The following is a 20,064-nucleotide window of genomic DNA, read 5'->3' on the forward strand; positions in this document are numbered from 1 at the left end:
AAGTTCATGATCCTGAGTTGTGCTGAAAGCAGTGGCTGAACATGTGTGCCTATATTTCAGACTGAAAGTCAGGCTTCATAAATAGAAAAAAATATTTTTTTCAAGCTTCTGCAAAGCTTTATTGATTACTATGGAAAGTTCGCAGATATTAATGCAGAATGATATACAATAGTTGATGACAGGTTTTTTTAGCCTTATTTACTGCAACAAAAATAAGAATTGCTCGTCGGACTGCAAAGGACATTAATGATGTGTCCATTCCTTTTGTCACTCTGGGAGATCCAGACATCTTTCCGCTTCTCTGGCTAATGATGCCTTTTACTGGGCAAATGTGTTGGAGAAAGGAACTGTATGACTGTTCTGAGTAACTGTGGAATAATAATGAAGGGCTTTGTTGGGAAATTGAAGGGCAGGTGGAGGAGTCTTACAAACACTTGGATCAATATTTGCTGCAAGTGGCAGATGTTCACCATGTCTTGTTCGAAATCCATGACAGAAGGACAAGGTGTCCATGCTGCTCAGGGAAACAGGATGAGGGATTTGTCCTGCTCTTTCTTGAATGAGAGAACACAGTGGTGAAAAATGAATGTATTATAGCCAAAGATATGAAAGAGATGCATCTTTGTTAATGTTTTTGCGTTATTAGGGGAAAATGAGAACCTTAGTGGGATGCCTCAGCCAATTTTTTCATGATAATCTTTACTTACTCAGCATAACTCTGGCACAGCACACCTTATCTACTAAGTGCACCTATCTGCAAATGAAAGCAGAAATCACTCCTGTTTTCTGGAAAGGGTGCAGTGGGGACCTCCAGGAAGCTACCACTACTCTTGTTAACCTCCTGGTGCACTTGAGGTAGTGGTATGAGTCCTAATATTCCTCATGTCCTAATATTCTTCAGAGGTCTGCTTCCTTCTGCACAATTTACAGCAAATCTTCCTGTATATTGTTTTCCTTGTCCCAAACTCCTCTGAATCTAGACACTCATGTGAAAGTTAACACAAGTTGTCACAAGCATCCTTCCAGCTCTTTTTTTGCCTTCTGGCTCCTGTGCTGCAATCCATTCACAGAATCCTTGGACTTCTCCTTCCTATCCTCCTTTTCTTTTTTGAAACGTTTTTTATGCATCATGCAGCTTATAAGGCTCATGTTCCTCATCATAACGGTGCCTCGGTTGCCAGAGACAAATTGCAAATATTTGTCATTTCTACAATGAACTCAGCACCAATTATAATAGATTTCTTTTTTTTTTTTTTCCTCAATTTTGGAATGTCATTCCCATCTGTTTCTCCAGTCTGGGCTTCCCTAGGAAATGGATGTTCCCAGGGAACCCAGTAGCGTGTAATAAAATAAGTCGCCTCCCACTCTACATCTCCTTTCCATAGAAATCCTGTGCTGGTGTTGGAATGGGAAGGAGGGAAGAAGATGCTGGGCTAATGAGAAATGAATAGTAACAGGATTCAAGTTTGCAGTTCTATGTGCACCTCTGTAGCAATGTTACCTTGAAGTGTGTTTCCAAGAGATGAGAAAAAGTCTTACCGAAAAAGGCAATGGATAAATCAGAAAGATATGCAGCATTGCACAGAAGGGTACTGAAATATATTCAATTGCAGAAGTGAGAGAGAGACACCATGCAGATAAGCAACCAAGAAGGCTGCATTGCTTTGCTCTGCGCATAGTAAAATGGAGTGCAGTCTTTGCCTTAAGATCTCCTATAACACACATAGGTCAGCATCATGTGCACTAGAAGGGAACAGACTTTAGAGCAATTGGCCTGAATCCAAGAATTTTATATTGCTAAAAATTTGATTATAAGTGTCTTATAATCTCAGCATTTTGAAATGTTTAATTTTGGTAATTTGTCTTATAAAATGTGAAAGGAGCTAAAGAGTGCTGAACAAACTATGAGCCAAAGTATATTTGCTATTGCTTTTTTTCTGCATCCACTGTTGCAATAAATATGCCTGCCCTGCAATCCATATTCCCTTTAACTCATGCGGTGCTGCCACGTTATGTGAGTGGCAGGAAGAGTAGCAGCGAGCCCAGATGCATAGTCAAGCAGTGCGAGGTGGGGACAGAAGCTTGAATTCTTGTTTGTGGAGCACCACAATGACCACACTAGGGAAGGTGGTGCCAAATGGATGGAAAGAAGCTCATGGTTCATACACCTCACTTCCACCACCGGTGATGGCATCCAGATACTATCTGGTTTAGAGATGCAGAGCTACAGTACAATACAGGACATGATAGGAGTGTTTCCCTCTGCAGCATTTTCAAGCTGACTGTCTATCTGGATTTCAAACAGCATTTTTGTAACCTCAGTCTTTGCATTTCAGTTTAGTGGTTTGAAAAAAAATATTAGCTCTACAGCTCCCTATTTGAAGTGACATCATTTGACAGCTGTGGTAAAGCACCTGAGTACATTACAATACTGGGGTTCAATGGTGACTTCCCATGGATAAATCTTTCACAGCTCGTCCTATTCTGGACTGCTAGAAGTCCTGGAGGTCCTGTTCACATCCCTTGTGCTCTTTTAGACCAGCCAGCATTATTTTGCTTTATGGTGGCACTGGTCCATTTCTCAGGAATCTCTCTCTTGTGTTCAGTTTGGCCAACACTCTCAAACCCTAATATTTGAGGCAGCGTCATAGAGTTGGGGCTGCATATGCTACACACAACCCATGAGACAATATCAGGGGAGGAAAAGAGGCACTGCTCTAAAAAAATGTGTGAATCTGGGGGGACGCACACACTGGAATTGCAAAGGAAGCCATCAGCATTCAGCGAGAGTGATAACATACCTAATCCAGATGATCTTGCAACAGAAGAGGGCACTCAGGGGCCAGACAGCAAATAAAACTTATCACATTATACAATGAGGGAAAATCATTCAAAGACGGACAGAATCCTCTCATGAGCCTGATGCAGCTCATAGCTGAAGGCCGTGGGCTGGTGAGCCTGGGTTTCATTCATGCAAAAAGAAAGCCCAGACACTTTAAAACAATCTTTGTGAATGCACTCAAGCCAACTCATCTAAAATATTTGAAGTAACATCCCTGTGTAGACAGGACTTCATTATCTTACTTGTTATTGTTTTCAGGGAGTTGTCACCTGCTCTTTAAAGCGCAACATATATTACGAGAATGATTGCTCATTATTGTTGTATTCCTTAATTGCCTTCTATATTAGTGTGTTCAAAGGAATGTATTTTTTCTCTTCTGCCCTTCTCTGCCTGCATCCGACAGCACTCAGCATTTTCCACAGAGCTCAAAATTGCTCACATTCTTATAAAAACGCCTCAGCCGTATGGGATTTGCTGAGATGAAATAAAAAGTGCACGACTTGAGAAAATGCAATACTTGATCCTGCGTATTGATTCCATGGCCTCCGCATAAACAGGAACTGTTAGTTACAAGAATTTCCACTGACTTTATTGGCGTCAGAGCTCGTGTTCTGCATAGGCCAGGTGTGACGGAAGCTCACCTGTCAAGAAAGTATGACGTTGCGTTAAAGGGCTGAGGTGAACTTTGATGCTTGTAAATATATTGCACCAGCCAAGCTCCAGCTGCAACCTTTCAGTTTTCCAGGCAGATCTACTTCCTTTTGCCAAAGGAATGTGAGCTACTGCAGCTAATTTTATGCTATATAAATAATGCCAATAGAGAGACAAGCCTGAAATTAGATAGGTTAGATAGGCAAAATAATAGATTATATAGGGAAGTTGAAGCATGTGTTAATCAGAAATGAGTATGTTCCTTAAGGAGCTGCAGGAACCTGACTGTAATGATGACAAATGAGAGATCCCAGAATAATAAGATCAGTCTTGCATATAGGCAGCACCGTAACTGAGACTCTGTATGACATAGATGCGCTTGTTGTACAGAGAAATTGGGCCCTTATATTCTGATAGAGAACATTTCCTCTTCTTAACAGCCTGTGCTTGACACGCTGACAGAGCGAAGGTTGTGCTGTGTGCCTTGCGCTGCTTTGCTCTCTTTCCCCTTCATCTTCCCTCCAGCACCCTGCAGCATGACGGGGCCAGGCTGAGAGCCACTGAGGGCAGGGATCACATCCAGGGGGAGCAGAGACCAGGCTGGTGTCCCGACCATATTGTACAGGTTAACCAAGACACCTAAAGAATGGTAGATATATTTCTATTTTAATGTATTTTTTTATTCTTTCATATGCATTTTAAAATTTTACTGTGTTTTCTCCTGCAACATTTTAAAATCATTGGCACATTACTGCATGAACAGGAGAATTTTCTGCTAACAGGCCAGACGTAGAATTAAAGTCCTGGGTAGACCTAGTTTGTTTTACTTCTAATAATCTATCTCTTGTTTTGTTAAGGAATGATGAATTGCCGCTGATTCTTAAATAGGTTATTTTAAACTGTAGCCAGTCAGCCTCTGATAGAAGCCATATTTTGCTAAACCATGTAAATGATGTGCTGATTTTTACTTTAACTTACTTTCATTTTGTTTTCTTCTCCTTACTTTCTTTGTATTGGTATTGCACCTGGGAAATGAAAATGGCATTTTGCATGGAAAGCTTCAGCACAGATGTGCCACCAGCACTTCCACTGATAGCGTATTGTGCCACGCTTGCCTGAAGTGCTTATAATTTGTTTTATGCAAACTCACTGTATGCTGGGCTTTAAAATGTACCACACAGTTGTTGGATTGACATGGGGAGAAGGAAGAATATGCTGAGGTTTTTGTGTGGTTTTAGTCTGTGCCTAGCTGTATTTCTCCTAACGAGTAAATAAAACAGTGTAATGTCTAAAAGCCACAACTTTTGAAACTTAGGTGTTTTTTATTTGTACAGGATCCCATGATAGTAGTCTGATTTCCAAAACAGGTGAGCATTTGCAACTTCTCCTGAGGTCAATGAAAACTCATCTCCTCTGAAAGACAGTTCCATTCTGCAAGTTTCCCCCACAGGATTTCCATGATGAATATTACACCTACACTGTGGAAAACACTGGGTACAGTATTATGACACAAAAAAACGGATTGGGCACCCACCAGGTTCTACCAACTGTATTCAGAATCTTCCATGTTTAATCTCTTGGGTGTATTATGTTGGAATAAATTTTGAAAAGACTTCAGGGTAAAGCTATGACTAAGCAGAATAGTAGGTAATGAAGAATCTCCTGAGAGAAGAGAGTAGGGAATGTACCACAGAGTAAGATGCACAGGGTGGTGCCTGACAGTAGATTCTGCCATAAGCTCTCCATGTGGAGAGCTTTGTTGTCCTTCAGAGGCAACACATTCATTCAACTGACATGGTGGGCCATCACTTTCTTCACTCTTCGGTGCAGAAGCAGCAGAATAAGAGTGTTAAGATTAGGTGGGCAGCCAGCTACTTCCCACTTGGGTAAAAAGACTTTGCCAAGATCAGGGATGAGAGGGAAGCGAGTTGCTGGTTGCTTGCTTCTTCACTCCTCCTCTTTGCAGATAGGAATCTAGACACTGGACTTTCTTCCTTCTGAGTAATATATACTTTCCTCATTCTTCTGAGCAGTATATGCCTTGACTCATTGCAGGCCTACTTCAAAGGCACAGAAGTTAGAGGGAGCACTCTCAGACCTTTTCTCACTAGAGTGAAGTCATACGTTCTCACCTTAGGACAGGTAAACAGTAAGTAGTCTCAGCTGAGATCTTAGTAAAGACAAGGGAGTTATCTTTTCATCTTCAAGATCTAGTTAAAATCCAAGCTTCTTATCCAAGCTTATCTCAATTTAGTAATGTAAGTGAAAATACCCCTGTGGATTTTATTTAAAAATAGTTAAATAGGTACAGTATCTATTTATTGAGTTACGACTATTTTAATGAAAAGTAAAAAGAGCAGAAACAAAGAGTAAAGGACACAAAATGTAGAGTAAAACTGCTGAAAGAATAACAGTGGTTCTGTTGTACTCCTAGACAAAGGAGACTGTGATGGCCTAATTGAGTTTTATTAGGCATTGCTTTCTAATTGTTGATGTGACTGAACAATCCAAACTGTAAAAGGCACTTGACTAATATTCCAAGTAGTGCACTTCCTTAAGAAAACTTAGCTATGACACAGCATTCACCTTTAATTGGTACCTTTCATCTCAGATAACCGAGGAATTAAGAGGATAAATAGAACCACCCTAGGTTTTCATGGCTCATCTGCATCTTGTATAGACCTTTAAAGTTTAGTATCATTTTATGTCCTCCTTATATTCAGACAAAACAGCTATGCATGTCATGAAGCAACTGGTTCATGAGAGAAGTCTCATGAAATTCCACACACAAAAGTTCAAAAGGATGGTACCTCTAAGCCTTCTTTTTAGGAAGTGCTCTAGTGCTTAAGCTTTTGCACCTGTGAAATTTAAGCAGTTGTTTTAAATAAAAGCCCTAAAAGCAAGCCCTGGCTGCTCAGTCTGAAGAGGGCTGACAACTGCTGTGGAGTAGATTGACAGCACAATTACCTGTGAGGTGTGCCCTACTGGGGAAAGGTTGAGCTGGGGCAGTTTTTTCACGTCACAGCACACGACAAAAGGTTACCAGAAAGGTGATTACTCCTGTCCTACCACAGTAGCCCTTGTGTCAATTGGCTCTAGCAATGGCAGCCAGGCTTCCCATTGAAGAGCTTCCTACTATGATATGGCTGACTGCAGCTGTGATTTGGATGAGAGAAGGATGTGGGCAGAGAAGCATCACGTGAGTAAGAATATATGCTGCCCTGGGTGACACTAGCTGTGTGTGTACTTAGTGTTCCCTTATTTTTTCCCCTTAATTTTAAATATCAACAACTAACACTATCCCCTTTACCATCTCTAAGTCTGTATTTGCACAATATTTGAAGAGGAGGTAAGCTGTTTATGAACAGGGAGCCCTAGCAGTGAGGAAGGCTGTTAGGTCTAGAGGGAGGCTAACTCCTCAAAAAGTCCTTTTTCTGGTGTTATGCATGAAAGTTGGTGTGAGGTAAGACTTGGAGTTGGATCATTATTTTATAAAGCCATGAATAGAGAGAAAAGACACAGAACTTTCAGACAAGAAATCAGTTTATTGAGAGCACTGGGGCTATATGACTCACTGATTTATCTGAGTAGGCAAACAAACAAGAAAGTATTAAAAGAGTGGCTCTGATCAATACAAATAAAAAGATGTTTTTGTTCTTGTTGAGAACAGAAAAAAATTCCACCCTTAGAATACAGATTGCTTTGGTTTGGAATACCTGTAAGGAAAAAAGGGTTGTGGCTGGTCAGGTTGACAGAGCTGGTGGAAGTGGTGTCCCCTCTCATGTACGGCTCAGGCTTTCAAGAACTCTCCAAAGTAGTAGATGCTTAGGTTATATTTCTTCATGACTTAGGCAGAAAGTGAATTAGTATTTGAGTCTCACATTACGTGAGCAAAAGCTCTAGGCAGGTGAGGGCCTTGGATTGTGCTTCCTTCAATTCTTTTGGTTGATGCCGATGCTTTTGTCCAAAAGACTTAATCACTGAGAAATTGCAGGAGAAACACTGTTTACCTGGTGGTCAGATTAGTCATTTGAATGGTGGGATTATCTCTACCCCGCTCCTTGGCAGGTTCCAGTTCCATATCAGGTGAAAGTTTAATTATTTTTGCAAAATGAAGTGGCACTAATGAGAGATTGAGAGCATACAATGCCAAAGTCCCCTCCAACCTTCATGGGAGGTAGGAGATGTATGTTAAGCTGGGGGATGTGTGTGTGTAACTTAGCAAGCCTCTCACAACGTGAACAAGTGATCTGAACTCCTCCAGTGAAAGGGAGGCATTAATCTTTCCTATAATGCTGTTTGGATCTCACCTCAAAATCGACACTAGAATTTCTGAGAAGTTCTGGGAAATCACACCTTAAAACATGTTTACCATCTGCCAGCATAAAACAAAGTCAAACTAAGCCACCCAAAAGGCACAATCAAATCTTCATTAAAAATAAGGTCACCTCATTTTTAGGGGTTTCTCATAGCTTAGTGTCCTTGTGTAGTTACAGTCTAAATATACCTGCAAGCAAACCTTTCCCTCAGTGTCTCAGAATGAGTCAGTACCTCAAGCTTCTCCTGGGCTGGACCTCACCGCAACTTCTTGTTTCTGCAGACATAGTGTGCATTAAATAAGACTGGGAGTGATGCATAAGAAAAACAAAATTATATTATTAATAGGCAGATGCCTAGGAATGCAGCCGAGTGACACATTCTGAGTATTATTTCCAAGCAAATATTGATTGTCGCTTGTAAAGAGATAGCACAAGATGTAAAGCTATCCTGAGAACATAATTTACTGCTGTCTACTTCAATAGAACTGGTACGACCCTTTATGCAGATATCTACCCTAATGATGAATGTGGGTCGCTACTTTTTTTCTGCATGTTCTTGACCTTTGAATTGCTGTTCTTCAAATCAGTATTTCTTATATGCATGCTTTCAATAGGTTATTAACTTTGGAATGAACTATTCTCCTAGGTATGCTTTGTTATAATTCCACTAAAGTTAATCTACAATACTAGTAGTTTTGGCTTGCAGAAGCACCTAAAGGATTACCATTCCACCATGTTGGACATCTACAGACACACACAATTAACTCTGAGAATTTTATCTTCTCCGTTGGTTAAATATCATTTTATCTGAGAGTTCAGATTAGCTGACCAGGTGTTTTTCAGCACTACATTTCAAAGATGGAGATTTAGCTTTGTCTGATTTAGAATAGGAATGTTCTTGAATGATGAGGGAAATTCATTTTGACCATCTGACACCATCTAGAAGAAAAGTATGAGAGTTATATGTGCCAAGCAGCTCAGAAACCGGGGCATAAGATAAAGGTTTTCCACTATTCTCCTCTTAAGCACTCAAGCAACTGAATGAGCATAAGCCATAAACTCCAGCCTTGATCACTCAAGCACATAATATAGTTTAGTGCTCCAATGTCTAAGGTGTCACCTTGGTAGGAGTTATTTAACATGTGGTCTCAACAATTGCCCCATTAATTGTGAACAGCTAATACTGCTTCTCATCATCCTTCCGCAGCACAGTCATAACCAAATAAAGCAGGAGGAGGCTTTAATAGACATGTGACTTCCAGTGAAATATTTTGACACCAGAGACAATTAATACAGTTGCCTATTCCAGAAATTGGATTTGTTCAGTTCATGTCCTTCAGATTCTTGCTCCTGAGGATAATTCTTCCTGATCCTCGGGAAACTTTGACAAAACAAAAATGGACTGGAGCAGAAAGCAAATCCTTTCTTACGCTACCTATTTAAACACAGCTTTCCTTCAAATAAGCTATCTCAGAGCATCAGGCCAGAGAAAGTATTTCAGTAATTGACTGTCAAAAGTACGCAAGCCAAATTCTGCACACATCTTTGGTGTACAGGACCTTCTCATCTTGGACCCAGAGAGCTCCAAAGAAGTGGACAGCACTGGGAAAATAATTAACAAAATGGTAGTATAATTTGTGAAGCAATTTCACGTTGCAGCGGAGACGGCATTGTGAGATGCCATTTTTCCTGAGTCTCACTGGTTCCCATATCAAATTCACTCAGTTTGTAAGTATAAAGTAATGATTTTCTTTTTTTTTTACAACTTTGCTCAGATTATGACTGTCAAGATACTTTCTCTCCTGTCTTCCGTATCATCTCCACTTACAGAAACCCTGTGCTTTACATTATTAGCAGACATTTTTGTGCAACTTTACACACCTTCAGTGTTGCCCAAGTGAACTCATTACACTTCTGTAGCTTTACACCTATTCCAGCACAGCCATTCTCTGATGAGAACCCAAAAGGATGCAATAAGTGTATAACTCAGCCTGCAGAATATACACAATATGCTTCGTAAAGAGCTCAGTGTGAATTTCAGGACAAAGTCTGAATTTGTGGGACTGGCAACTAGCAAAAACATCAACCATCTGTAAATCTGATACGGAAATCACTGAACAGAATGAATATCAATAAGGCAGTTGATGTGCCAACACTGCTACTTACTATATCAAATATCTTCACTTTGCTCATACTTTGTCTTTCCATCATTTCCCCTGTTGTATGTTTCTCCACCTCTTGTTGTCAATTACTAGCAGCTACATCATTACAATAATCAGATTATCTCCCGGGCTAGTAACTGCCTCGTTCCCTTCAGAAGCTGAATGGAGAAATTATTACAAAAAAGAAAAGCTATTCTTTATTCCAGGATAGAGAAGAAAGAATAACAAGACAGACAGCTCTAAGCGCCCCAAAGCAGGAATTAGGAAAAAATTAACTCATGGAAAAAATTAACATCGCACAGCCAAGAACAGTATTTTCATTTTACCTCTGAAGCCTTAACAGGGATCATAAAGACTCAATTGTCAAGCAGGAAAATTACTGATACTGTTTATCAAGGCATTCATTTCTGGTCAGATGCCTATAGTCAATAATTGTCCTCACCTACACAGGAAGGGCAGCACTTGCCATTGTTCAGCTCCTCTCCCCCTGCTCCCAGACCCCAAAGGAAGGTATTCATATAACTTTGAAAACATTTAGTTCTTTGTTGCCTTGGACTAGATAAACCACTTACCCAAGCTAGCAACAACCTCACGCAGTTTCTCTGATGAGCTTAGATACCATGGTGACAGTAGAAATATCTAGGATGGAAGACAGAGAAATTACAATTTTGTTGACAATTGCTGCAGGGAAAGGTCTTAGACTTTCTTCTAAGATTTGATGCCGAGCTAACTATCTCGAGGTATAAAACACACCTTTTGCAACAAAGACAGGATTATAGCAAGCTAAGAAGTTTTCAGGAAAATTAGCTGGCATAGTAAGAGAATTCAGGTTTTTTTACTCTGCCAACTTAACGTAACCCAAAAACACATTCTTTTTCTCTGTTTGGATGGGGCCAGGCTAAAGATCCAGTCGATCGGCATTCCAGGCCTGCTGTGAAATGTTATACCCATTTTTACAGACCAGTAAGCTGAGATGCACAGAGTTTGTGTCAGTCAAAATACGGGTTCAAAGATGTTTTATGGTCTAATCAGTAGCCAGAAATGCTTTTGACTTTTTAAGTAAAGAGGCATATTTCACAATGTAAAGACTTGTCTATTTATGTAGATGCACTTCTACAAGGCATCTTTTTCAGCTGCAATGCAGAAAAGCCTTTTAATTTTCATTTCACTCCATCACGCAGGATGTGATCACAATGACATGCAAGATTAAAGGTATGAAATTAAGCATGGCCTCTTGGGCATTTGAATAACACTTTTTTATTGCTAATAATTATTCTTCCTGATCATAATAAAATGTAAAGAAAATAAATTATAATATCATCATCGTTATCTTTGTATCTTGATGTGTGATTTGGCTATGAACCACAGTGACTAAATTTAGTATTATTAAAATTAAGAATGTCACACCTGTAGTACATCACAAGCCACCTAGAAGTTCCAGTCAAAGAGCAGGTTCCCATTGTGCAGTTCATTTTAATTATTACTAGTAGTTATTTCCACCTACAGAAAATAACATCTCTTACACGAAGGTCTCACACTGCACAAGCAGAATTCGCTACCCTACAGGTGATCTGGGACCTCCTTTCCCTGGAATCCAGAGGAATTAGTTTCCATCCCAGGTATTTAGTGTCAGCCTACCTTTGATACTTCACAGATTTCTGTCTTCTAATTAAGGATGAAAGAAGCCGGTGTCCCTCACTGAACCCAGTTGTATTGGAGAACTTGCTGAGAGCTATTGTCACGAAGAGGAATGAGGTATTCTTTTCCTATAGTGACTTGGCAAAAATAGTCTACCAAACCAGCCAGTGATCCCGGGTAAACAATAAGATCCTAAATTAAAGGACAGCAAATAAAGCGAGAATAAGCAAAGAATTCATGGACTTGCCTACTCATCAAAGCACGGATGGACGCAGTTATGCCAATATAAATATGTGCAGAATGCATGGTATGGTGTATCTAGATACCTCTCTTACTTCTTCCATACTAGGAGCTGTATTGTCACAGCTATTTTGCATTAAAATATCACATTGCTGACAGAGAAAGAGTATAATAAATGCTGTGCAGCTGGAGCTAAATGTGGTATTTTTCTTCTGAAGTTCAACTGCCCAGTGACCAACCCCATGCCATCCACTCTTTTCAGGGTGTTTTTTTTTCCTTCGTGTTGCTATGTGACCATTGGCCAATTGGCAAGGAGAGGAAAGAATTATCTGGAAATTTAAAATACTAGATCTGCAGTGGTTAGAAAGGATTTTTTCCTCCAACAGAGATTAAAAAAAAGCGTGTGCAATCTGGCTGCATCTGAATGCCAAAAGAAATATGACAGCTCTTAATGCCTGGGAAAGGCTTTTTAAAAAAAATTGATTCGTTTATTTATTTCTCTCTCTCTTTCTTTCTTTTTTTTTTTTTTTAAAGTCTTGTTTCTTAAGGAAACAAGGCTTAGGAAATCACACTCTGTCTGTGAAACTTTTTTAGTAACTTTTGAACCTGTTGCAATTCCTGATCCAATTCCAACCTAATCTGATCAAGGGCTAAAGGGCTTAAAAACTTACGTCCTCACAAACTTTGTGAAAATCAGGGAATGCATAAAGGAAAAAGATCAAAATTAGGATGCCTGTGGTTGGAGAGGCTGAAGCAAAACCTCAAGCCGTCCATTAGGTTCGCTGTGGCCAGGTGATCAGCATACGTGTCTCCGAATTTATCATGGTACCCGCCCCACATAGCCATGGGTCTTGGGGCGGTATGTGGACAGCATAGGACCAGAGCTATGGCTTCGCAGAGACAAGTGCATGGGAGAAGATATAGAAGTGTCGTACCCAGGCTGCATTAGTTCTGCTGCTTCTGGAATAACTTATTTTCTACTTTCACCTCTTGCTTGGCACTCTTCTGTTCCTAGAATAAAATAAATAATTCACTGTCTATCATTCTCGTTGCAATAGGTCTGTTCTGGTTCATGGCTAAGACCAGGAAAAGGGAAATCTCAAGGAAATAGGAGCCCTTTGACTAAATTAACAAATTAGGCCAAATTAATGAGAACAGATTCATCTATTGAACTCTGAGAGGAGCTGTTCTTGACAGTACAGACTGTTTTCCCCCCTCCTTTAAAATTTCCTCTTCTCTCTCCTTTTGCACTTCTGACTAATCCTTGTGAAACTGTTTCTCTGGTTTCCATCTCTTTTTTTCTTATAGCTGCCTTGCCAATTCACTCTCACTCCAGGACCACTGCTCTCTCTATATTACCCCCTCCGCCATCCCATTATAGGGAAGATCTAGAGAAGCAGAGATAGTTATTTTGCCAGTTTCCCATGGGTCTAGTTCATTGGACATGGTTTTGCAACTGTGAAATATTGTTTTCATAAAGTTCAAGAGGTGAAACTATTGGCACTAAAAATTAATACATACTCTTGGTGGAATCTTTTATCTTAAAGGTGATAGAGGAGGGAATTTCTGGAGGAGACTTGATTACTACTGGGACAGAGGGTGGTAAATTGACTTCAGATATGGGATACTTCTAAGATACTAATACTTGTTCCTTGGCTTCAGATATATACATGTACAAATGCCCTTTTTGCTTTCTTTTCTTCATTCCTGGTACTTTTTTCTTGCACATACTTTGAGTTTAAATGCAGCTTTCTTCACAGGATAATCCCTATCAGGGCTGCTTTTTTGTTCTCTATGCAAGATTGTAAACCCTAGTTCACAATCGAAACCCAAGAAACATGAGGTTTAAATGCCACATAGCTGCTAACAAAGTTGAACAAAAAAGCTTAGTTTACTAGTTTTAAGTGAATAGTGCTGTTTTAATAATCTGCATTTTAAGTAAGGATCATCCATCATTGAAACATGTACAAATTACTTATTTCAATTTCTTGAGGACTTCAACCTGAAACCATAGAAACTGAAACCAGTCTGGTTTTGAAAAAAGAATAGTACTTCTCCCCCCCCCCCCCCCAAAAAAAAATTGACAACGTTCTAGTAAATTTACCTCCTAGTGCAGAGTATTCGGGCATTCTGCCTTATTCAATGAATACGGCTTATAGGGCAGAGCTGAAAAGACAAGACTCCCTTCAGCATGATATGGAAAAGGAAGGGGGAAGGAGAAACTGGATGGCACAGAAGCGATGCGTTATTTACAGCAGAGTGAACGTGGGAATGCAAAACCCCGGTGCTTCCCCCCCTTTTCCGCAGCCACCTCGAAAAGGTTTGAACACGAACCCGAAGCCGACTGGCAGGATGAACTATCCACCTGCAGCTTCCACCAGAAAAACCCGAGCACGCCGCCCCACGCGTGACTCCGGCCGCAGCCCCAGCCGGGCCGCCGCGCCCCGCTGCGCCTACAGCTCCCGTCAGCCCGCGGCGCAGGGCCCCCGGCGCCGCCCGGCCCCGGCCCCTGCGGGAGCCGCCGGCGCGGAAGCGGCCGTTTGTTCACTTTCGCCAGCTGGGCAGCCGCAAAGCCGGAGCGGAGGGAGCCGTGGGCCTCCCTCCCCGTCCTCCGCGGCTTGGGGAGCCGGCGGGCCGCTGCCCCGCTCCTCGGGAGGCGCCGCCGCGGGCAGCCCGGGGTGTCGGCGGGCCTTCCTCGGGCGGCGGCGCCGCGATCGCGCCTCCCTCTCTCCAAGATGGCGGCGCCGTTGGCGGTAAATTCGGGTAAGAGGAATCTGAGCGCGGGGCCGCGGCTCCTCCTTCTCCTCCGCGGCGGTGCCGCTTGCCCTCTTCCCCGTCGCCCGGCAGCCGGTCGGGGGTCGTCGGCCCCGCGCCCCTCCTCAGAGCCCTTGGAGCCGGGGGCGGCGGCCCTGGGAAGGCCGAGTGTGAGGAGGCGGCGCGGCCCGAGCGGGCGGCGGGCAGGGCTGCGGGGGCCGCGGTGGTGCTGGCAGGCGGTGGGGAGAGCGGCCTCCGTGTGGGCCTGCTGCCGTGCGGTGGTACCCGGGGCGCTCAGGCCGCGCAAAGGTGCCCGGCGAGGTGATGGAGCTCGGCAGTCAGAGCTGCCCCCCTGCCTGGCTGGTCCTGGCAAGGAGTGCGTGGAGCCGGTGACATGAGATAGCGAAGGCCACCTTGGTTCGAGAGGACTGTGGTAACTCAGTGCGTGTGTGATTAAGCATCGCTTCTGTTTTGCACTCATCTCTTAATGCTGTGTGTAATAAAAGGCAAAAGAGAAATACATCCTGAATTTTGCTCTGTGCTGCACAAGGAGTCTGGAAACGTTGAGCTGATTTCTCTTGCATTGAGTGTTGCTAAGGATTAGGAGCATCAGGATCGTCCTTGGTCCTTTCAGAGCCTGTCACAAGGAGCAGTTTTGGGTTACTAAGGCAGCACTTGCCCAGTATAACTGGGGAATAAATTGAATACAAAAGGAAATGACTAGATAATCGGAGAAAAACTTAGGAGGTCATCTGGTCTGACACTCCTTCTTTTCCTCCCCCTTAAAGCAAGACCAGCTCAATCAGGTGGCTCTGGGCCTTATCTAAACTAGTTTTGAATACTTGTAAGGGTGAAGATCGTGCCAGAGGCCTCTCTGGCCCTCTGTTCCAACGTGTGACCATCCTCACAGTATTTTTTTTTTTTTTTTTTTTTTTTCCTGATAGCTAATTGGAAGTTTTGGTATTGCAGCTTGTGTCAGTTGCTGCTCATCTTCTCCTGGGGTACCTCTGTCTCTGTTTTCTGTGTATAGTGCCATTCAGGAGTTGAAGACAACAAAGCTCCCATCCCTCTTTAGCCTTCTTCTTTTATAAGACTGAACGAGGTCAAATCTTTTCAATCTCTCCTCATTCATCCTGTTCTCTGGCTCCCTATTTCAGTGTCTTGCTCTGGGGAGCCCAAAACTGGACACAGTAGTGGAGTGAAGGACTCTCACAGATGCCTAAATAATCACTTCCCTACACCTGCTGGCTGCAACTATGTTAATACAGCCTGGTGCACAGAGGCCTTCTTTGCTATGAGGACGTGCTGCTAACTAGTGTTCAGCTTCCCATCTACCAGGACGCTTGGGTGTTTTTCTGTAAAGCTGCTTTCGAGCCTCCTGGTCCCCAGCCTGTACTGTTGTGTGGAGTTATTCTGGCTCAGGTGCAAGATGTTGCTTTTGCTGTTGTTGAGCTTCATTAGGTTAATACAGGGAGAATGGAGACCCTGTGAAAAGCAGTTGCGACTAGAATATGGGAATGGCCAAAAGGTCTGTAACTAAGGTGGTGTATGTCCTAGTGACTGGTTAATAAAATTAAAAGCTCCCTTCCTGTGTCAAGCAAGGAGTAAATTTTACAGAGAAGACATTTTGGTCTAACTGAATCAATGACATCTCTGCCCCCTCACAGAAAACCAGTAATAAAGCAAAGACCCTTCATTTGAAATGTGACTTTGTTAAAGTGAAAATTGGAGTAGTTCAAATCAGACTACGCTTTATTGTATAAATTACATGGCAAGAGATTCTATAGCCTTATAATTAAAAAAAATAGGGGAAGAAGGAGTTTTGTGTATGAAAGATGAGATAAAAATTAAAGCAGATGTGGCACTAGAACTAATGAAGATTTTGCCTTAGGTTATAGTATACTGTTTGTGGGGACAGACATAGCACAGTTAAGTCTATAACTTGGCAAAAAGTTCAGGCATAAGCATCAACTGCTGCTGTTGCCAAAACAAGGAACCCAGCCTGTCCTTCCTTGCTGCCCCTGATGGGATGGTCAGCCTTTCCAAAACTAATAATAATAGAAACAGCATAAGTGGGAAAAAGTCATCATGGTCGCTGAAGTCCAACCTTTTTTCCATCCCAGTTGCTTATTCCTTTCTCCGCAATACTCCATCTTTGTACTAGCATAGCCTGTGCCATCACAGAGCAAACTGGGTTGTAGGTGTGATCCTGCTGAAAATAAACTCTTTTTTGGATTAGTTTTTGGTTAGAAAAGTTAGATCCTTAATTTGTTTTAATGCCTTACAGTACATGTATTTGGGCTGGTGCAAAGCAGTTATGTTGTAGGGTCAAGAGCAAACAAATGGGACAGGGAAATAGTTGAACAGCTTTTGGCAGGCACTGTGGATTGCTGCTGGTGTTTATTGGACTTGGTAATTTAATAAGAGTGAAAAGACTGTTTCGAGTGGAAGTAAATCTCTGAACTCTGAAGTTACGTGGGAGAGCCAATTACAGACTGGAGTGTGAAATTATTTGTCCAATAGTAGCTATTTTTAGTGAATCTGTCTAGGCAGGGGTAACATGGTATGATTAAAACACTCTAATGCTTAAAGGACAGAGGATTTGTCCTTTTTTACAGGCTGTCCTCTCAGATACAGCTCTACTGGCACTGCTAATTGCATTGTAAATGACCATAGTTTTTGTTAGTGCCGAGTTTGGGGTGAGAGGGTTTGTTTTGTTTTGTTTTTAGTCTTGTTTTGTGTGGTTTCTTCCTTTGCAACAGAATAAAACTGACAAAGTTTTACTTGGTTTGGTGCTTCCAAGACACCTTAGGTAGTGGTAAAACTGACTGAAACCAGCGGTCTCGCTCTGAGACCTGCTCTTGCCTCCATGCTCACTCGCTACGCTTTGACTTGGCTAATGCTGCCTTGTTATTCAGGGCATTCATGTAGCATTTTGTGTTACTTTGAGGTGGTGTCTTGATTGTATGAAAAAGAGGGGCATCTTCACGTCAGAGTAGCTACCTCTTCCTTGCTGTCTTAACATAAGCAGCCTGGTCAAGACGAGGTGTGAATATGTTTGACTTTGATGCACCTAGTCAGGTTTATCTTGAGGGTTAGAGCTGGTCAGAACAAGCTACATGAAAATAAAATGTTGCCTCTGTACTTGATTTTATATCACAGTGTTAACTTGTACATTAAAAAGAAGAAGGAAAAAAAAAAGTTAAGCCAGTTTTAGGTGAAATGCTAGATTTTTTTGTATATAGGCTACTCTGCAAGGCATAGTTCTGTTTTATCATTTCTCCAGAAACAAAGCCATTTTCAGAGGTCTCTGCTGTTCACTACCCCCTTGTTCTTTCCCTCTGTGCTTCAGGCATTGATCTTTCAGTGGTTTTTATGATTAGCAGGGCCACTTTGTAACCTGTGTTAATGAAATACTCTGATTTTTAAAAATAAGATTGGAAGAACTCTGGAAAATGTTGCTTCCTCCCCTTCTTTAATTTGGATCATTTGTTTGACTAACATGACTTATAATGCAGTCCATCAGAGTTAGTGAAGCAGGCATGTGTACAGTTGGGAGCAAGTGGCTCTGAATGAAGGAAGGCAGCAACCTCTTAAAGTAGCTTTCCTACTAGCAAAATTGTAGCATGCAAAATCCACCGCTAGCTTATAATATCTTTGGGTCAGGGACCATCTCAATAGATGCTCAGAAACACATAACACAGCCTGCAATCAGGCAGTGGTTGTTATGTGGTAGCTTGCAGGCAAACAATACAATTCGTAGTAAATTTATCTGGTATGTTTAGCAGTGACTTGTGGTGTGTAGAATCTGAAACTTACACAAATACAAATGATATCTAGCAAGGGAAACAATTTGGTACTTCTGTTTAATGTGAGTCTTAAAATTTTGAGTTTTTTTAAAATAGGAGGTTAATACTATGCGGTAAGAATAATTTTCCATCTGTAAGGTTTTCAGCTTAGACAACGATTCTGGCTGAAGTCTGAAGACTAATTTGGTATACTGTTTTCATGAGACCTCATGATAAGGAAACTTCTAGTGCAGTCTTCATGCTACAGACTTTGGGTTCTGAATTCAGAACCCAACTCAGCTTCTAGTGAGGAAGAGGTCATTCAGCTATAGTACTGAATTCAGATTTGAAATATGCAAAGGAAACTTTTTTTCAGTGTTGAGGAAGAGGAGAAATTGTATTTCTAGAGTAGGGTCAGACTTCTCTTAAATAATATATTTGTGCTTGCTAGCTTCCAGAAATAATCTGGTCTCTTCTAAACATAGTCAGGTAATTATTTATATTGATCTATCTATTTCTAGCAAAGGAAATTCATATCTTTATGAAGATCTTGTACAGAATGTTAGCAGCAAATGTGTCTTAGGGATCAAAAGTACTTGTATTTATTTATTTTTAAAATTGAAATGAGAAAGATGTGTAAACGTGAAAGAAAGTGTCCTTAGGCTTATGATTTTTGTTTCTCATGTAATATTGCCTTTAATCTTATGTTTTCGGTTTCTAATTTATTTTATTCTACACAGACTGATGCAATGATGCAACAAATTCTGATAGTACTTCTGTTTGTTTTCAGTCCATCATATATTAGGTATTTCTTTGTTTTGGATTTTTCTGTCAAAAATGGAAAGCAGGAAGCCTGCCTTGCCGAGTTACATTCAGATTCAAGGTCTGCTGTCCAGTTCTTAGTTATCCTTCAATCTTATCAAAGTGGAAATTTCTTAGGCATATAAGGATGAAAGATTACAGAGCTTGTATCAAATATCTTTATAAGATGACTTTCAGCCCCAGAACTGAGCTGTATACATCATCATTTCTGCTTCTCTTTCTCCCTAAATGCATTTAGGTTTTATATCAGACCATTGTTGTTATTTTTTTGTGCCTTAAAGAAAGGAAAATATTCTTTGCTTCATGAGTATAACAGTCTATACTGTCAAACTGAGACTAGTAGTAAGTTAAAAAAGGCTACTTATTGAAAATAGTGTATAAATAATTTGTTTTCTTTCTTTCTCCATTTCAAATACGTTGTTTTATTTCTTCTTTTAGCTGCCAGCTTGTGGGGTCCATATAAGGACATATGGCAGACTGTAATGAATGCCATTTGGAAAAGGCAGCCTGAAGCTATTCATCGCCTTGACCAGGTTTTAAAGAAACACAAGTCTGACTTCATTTCTCTCTTCAGAAATCCGGTACTGGACTAATGCTCTTTTGTGGAATGAGTTGGAGAGCTGATGATTTACTGTCTTATATTGTTGTATTCCATATGATTTAGCGCCTGACCATTCTTTTCATTCTATGTTTTTACAGTACGTAACACAAATGTGTTGTAGCAATCTTGTTCTGCTGTAAGAATGCAAATAGCTTGAATAATACATATTATTTTGTGTCTTGTACAGAATAATTTTATCTATAACATTTTTTTTTCTTTCATTATTTGAATGCTATTTTGAAAGGAA

The 20,064-nt window shown here is 41.1% G+C and overlaps 1 protein-coding gene and 1 long non-coding RNA gene across 5 annotated transcripts in view; one reads left to right on the top strand and one right to left on the bottom strand.

The window, feature by feature from the left end:
- Positions 1-7,057: 7,057 nt before the first annotated feature.
- On the bottom strand, positions 7,058-14,335 carry LOC309589360. The gene is made up of 6 exons (XR_014227898.1): positions 14,187-14,335; positions 13,957-14,018; positions 12,788-12,863; positions 11,613-11,804; positions 10,547-10,613; positions 7,058-8,751 (listed from the first exon to the last, which is right to left on the bottom strand). It is a non-coding gene; the product is annotated as an uncharacterized lncRNA (long non-coding RNA).
- Positions 14,336-14,526: 191 nt separating this feature from the next.
- Positions 14,527-20,064, top strand: part of NUP205 (nucleoporin 205) — a 52,241-nt gene continuing 46,703 nt past the window's right edge. For 2 of the 4 annotated variants that reach the window (XM_082310521.1, XM_082310524.1), the window contains exons 1-2: positions 14,527-14,615; positions 19,655-19,797. In XM_082310521.1, coding sequence (XP_082166647.1) covers positions 14,588-14,615; positions 19,655-19,797 — 171 coding nt within the window. In that variant the 5' untranslated portion in view covers positions 14,527-14,587. Of the gene's footprint in view, positions 14,616-14,752; positions 15,048-19,654; positions 19,798-20,064 lie in introns of those variants that run through there. The other 2 variants (XM_082310522.1, XM_082310523.1) reach the window with 2 other exon arrangements.

This window comes from Platalea leucorodia (assembly GCF_965183815.1).
Source record: "Platalea leucorodia genome assembly, chromosome: 4".
NCBI classification, from domain to species: domain Eukaryota; kingdom Metazoa; phylum Chordata; class Aves; order Pelecaniformes; family Threskiornithidae; genus Platalea; species Platalea leucorodia.